The 3562-nt window shown below is 46.6% G+C and overlaps 1 protein-coding gene across 1 annotated transcript; it reads right to left on the bottom strand.

Annotated features, from left to right (window-relative positions):
* Positions 1-1905: 1905 nt before the first annotated feature.
* IUM83_17648 (uncharacterized protein) lies at positions 1906-3062 on the bottom strand (the record flags this gene model as incomplete). Its single annotated transcript, XM_067942610.1, has 3 exons — positions 1906-2109; positions 2166-2456; positions 2526-3062. 3 exons carry the CDS (start codon positions 3060-3062, stop codon positions 1906-1908), a joined length of 1032 nt encoding a protein of 343 aa, XP_067779930.1.
* Positions 3063-3562: the final 500 nt, after the last annotated feature.

Raw genomic sequence — 3562 nt, 5'->3', positions numbered from 1 at the left:
TTTGCGCTTCCTTGAGTGCTCTACGCCTCTCACGACGTCGAGCATTGATTTTGTCTTTGTTAGCAGTATCATATTCCTTCTACTTGGCGACGCGAGCTTCCTTATTCTTTAGATATGAACGCCTCATATTCTCTTTGAGGCGATCCTTGTTAGCTTGGTAGAATTCCGGAGTATAAGTCATTCTAGCTATGATTATCTATATATTATTGAATACTTTATATCAGGTTCGATGAAAACAAATATTTACAATTTATGTGTGCTTCAATAGCCACGCTCTATCCATTGCTGATAGGTGTCTTCTTTCCCTAAAGGGGTCAATACCATGCTTCGGGATATGATATTCAGTTGTAAATGATTTATAATCCGGATGATGGCTCTCAATATGACAAAATGGCTTATTAGGTGCCTTTTTACATTTCCTGCCTGAACTTGGAATAATATATTCACACATAATTATGGTTGGATCGTTGGATCGTATATATGATTATTTATATCTTTATATTTTATCTATCAGGATGGATCGTTCTTTATATTTGAAAAACTGGCAGTCATTTGTGCATTAGCTGAAACAATATTCAGAAGTATTATAGCGTCTGAAAAATTAGAGAATGCTCCTTTGCATCAGAAGGTATCGAGAGGTCTTTCCCATTTTTTGACTACTTTTGGTATTCGACGGTTATATTACCTGTAGGTGGTAATATATTCGTTGAAAAAAAACGGGCGGTCATTTCTGGTATAATGCAACTACTCCTTTCGTCACGATGAATAATGTCCCTGGCCTCCTCACTTAACACGTTATATGTGGACTACATGTACGAGAGTACGACCTGGGACCTTCCCCGTTTCCCTCAAGACGATCTCGGAGATCGACAGACGGGATAGGTAGTGTCAGACTGCCACTGTCGGTAGGCACAGCCAGGTCATGTTGACGCGGTTTCGGCGATTATGATAGGCACGCCTTTGCCGTGCCTATCGAGGACGTGATCCTGTGACCCAAGAGTCGGAGAAAGTCACGCGTTGCATACGGCATATTGTACAGGTCACCACATAGTCGACCGGACCATGCTTTATGCAGCAACAGCAGAGCAGCTTGCAGCATAGACAGCGGGGAATCCAGGAGAGTTCAGGGAAGTGACCGAAGCAAGCTGGCAACGGTAGCACCAGGTCACCTGATGCCCTTCCACGTAGATTACCTGGCAGGTGAGCCACGTCGACGGGCATCACATGGGTGTTATACCAGATTACCCCGTTCTCGTCGTATGCCACACAGTACACAAGTATCCATCGCTTGCATTGGCCCGGTCAACATGAGTTGACCCTTTCTTAGTGCACGAGACAAGTTCGACTCCTCAACGGCTCTCTACATTGTAGTTGAGCTGGAGTTATCGGGTCTGCTTATACTGTACTGTATATAGTAAAGCAGGCATCGTTCGTCAGCGGCACTATTGCATACGTCAGGGTTGGAGTTTTATCTTTTATGACTCGCACGAGCATGATTGCTTTATTTCGCTTATAAAAGAAGAAATGTCGGTTACCGATTATTGGGTCTTCTCAACTTGCTAAGTAGTAGTGCTAACTATTTTCTTGTCATGCATTATTATAAAAGCTAGGAAGAGCGACATGAATCCAATGTAATCGTTCTAGTCTGGGCAAACAATGACACCACCCTCTACTTGAATCCATACATAGTATTTTTTTCTACGTGCATGAGCCAGAAGTAAGATCCTGCAATTGATTCTGCTCGCGTTGCCAAAACTCACGCATCGGTCTGCCCATGCCACGCAAAATCGTGTCGTGGGCGTATTGAACGTCCTCGGGTGAGAGCTTTAGCTCGTCGGCTGGTGAATACATGGAGAGTGTCAGGTTCGTGTACATCACGCACGAATTGAAGGGATCCATCTTGGATCAAGCGAAGACCGCGTAGGCTTGACTTCGGAACCGAAGGTTTTTAGTAGTCATTTGGAGCAGGTCGGACCAGATAACGATGATCCGATCATTCGATTCAAACTTGCGCAGGAAGTGCAACTTGTGGAAGTGGTAGCTGCTGCCGTGAAGAGAAAGTGTGCCGTTCACTTTCGTTTCCACCGTGTTGGGCTTGCGACTGCGATTCTGAGCAGTAAACCCGTGTTAACATTAGCCAACTCGCCAATCCAGTAATCACGTACCGAGCTGCTTTGGAGAGAAAACCAAACGTGATCGAACGCGGCTTTCATGGGCCAATCCAGCGGTGTCGTGGTCTCAAACTCCATCACATTGAGCTCGCATGTCTCGTTGTACGAGGTTTGAGAAATCAAGAAAGGTGTAGGACCATTCTGAGGTCGGTACACCTTATTAAAACGCCGATAAACACTCTCCACTTCACCTTGAAGCTGCTCCATCAGCATCGAAGACTGATCGAACGTGAAGTGCGCGTCTCCATAGTACGGGGACTCAAACGACCGCACAAAATCCATTCCCTGCCGAACCAACGGGGTTAGCTAACCATTATTGCCCGCTGAGAGAGCCATTTTAATTCGAGTACTTACAGTAAACACGTTCCGCTTGAATATCATACCCTTCAGCTTATTGGAAACTCTCCACTGCTTCTCGAGTGTTTCCTTCAGCCGCGCATTCATCTGCTCCGCTTGCTGCCGGCTTTCACGCTGTGTCGCCACTTCACGGCGCCAACTAGAACCTTGAGCATCGATTGAAGTGACAGCCGGCGCACTATGGTGGCTTTCAGCTCTCAATAGAGCCAAATACCCTGCCAACTTTGCAGCTTCTTTTCTCAGCGCCTCGAGCTCAGCTTTCTTACGACGTTGGAGGTCAGTGGAGGAGCTCAACGCACTTCGCACACTCCTCTTCTTTCGTGGCAGTGATGGCGTCTGCGGCTTGGATGAGTGCTTTGTTCTCGCGGGGGATATCGCGTCCACATATTCGCCTAGTAGGTCTTCGATGTCTTCAAGCGAGAGGGGCTCCAGTGCGTTGGCGCTGGAGCACTCGTCTTCATCTGCCCTGCCTTTTTCGCAGTAGTCGATGAAGGCCAACGCTTCATCCAGCGTGTCCAAATTGTCTCCATCCATTGCAGTGATACTGCTGTAGCCTCGGTCAGCTTGCTTGCTTACTGCACTGCATGAGACACCGGGTCGACGTAATACGGTATGCGGTTGTCGGTAAGATGGGGGATAGGTACGAAGCTTTGTGTCACAGAAGAATCACCCAGACCACGTGGCGTAAACAGCAGACAACCCGAGCTGTCGATTACGACAAGTGACTCCTACGGTTACAATACATGACACGAATCTTACAAAAAAATAGCCAATACTATGAGAACAAGAAACATATTAATCCTTACGGCGATAACTCTAACGCTACTTGCACGAGAAATAATTAAGTTCCAGCAATCAAGTTTGCTCGCATTGCCAAAACTGGTGGCATCGGTCTGCAAAATTACGTCGTGAGTGTGTTGAGCTGACTACTTTCCAATTGGAAATTGCGAAAGGCGAAGTGAGCATCTGCATCGCACGAAATCCACAGCAAGCGGTAAGCTTCTCACAGAGCAAGCAACATGAGCACAAACTTA

This window comes from Phytophthora cinnamomi (genome assembly GCF_018691715.1).
Source record: "Phytophthora cinnamomi strain GKB4 chromosome Unknown Contig131, whole genome shotgun sequence".
In the NCBI taxonomy this organism is placed as follows: domain Eukaryota; phylum Oomycota; class Peronosporomycetes; order Peronosporales; family Peronosporaceae; genus Phytophthora; species Phytophthora cinnamomi.
The sequence above is the reverse complement of the archived record's forward strand: the minus strand, read 5'-3'. Positions and strand labels throughout refer to the sequence as shown.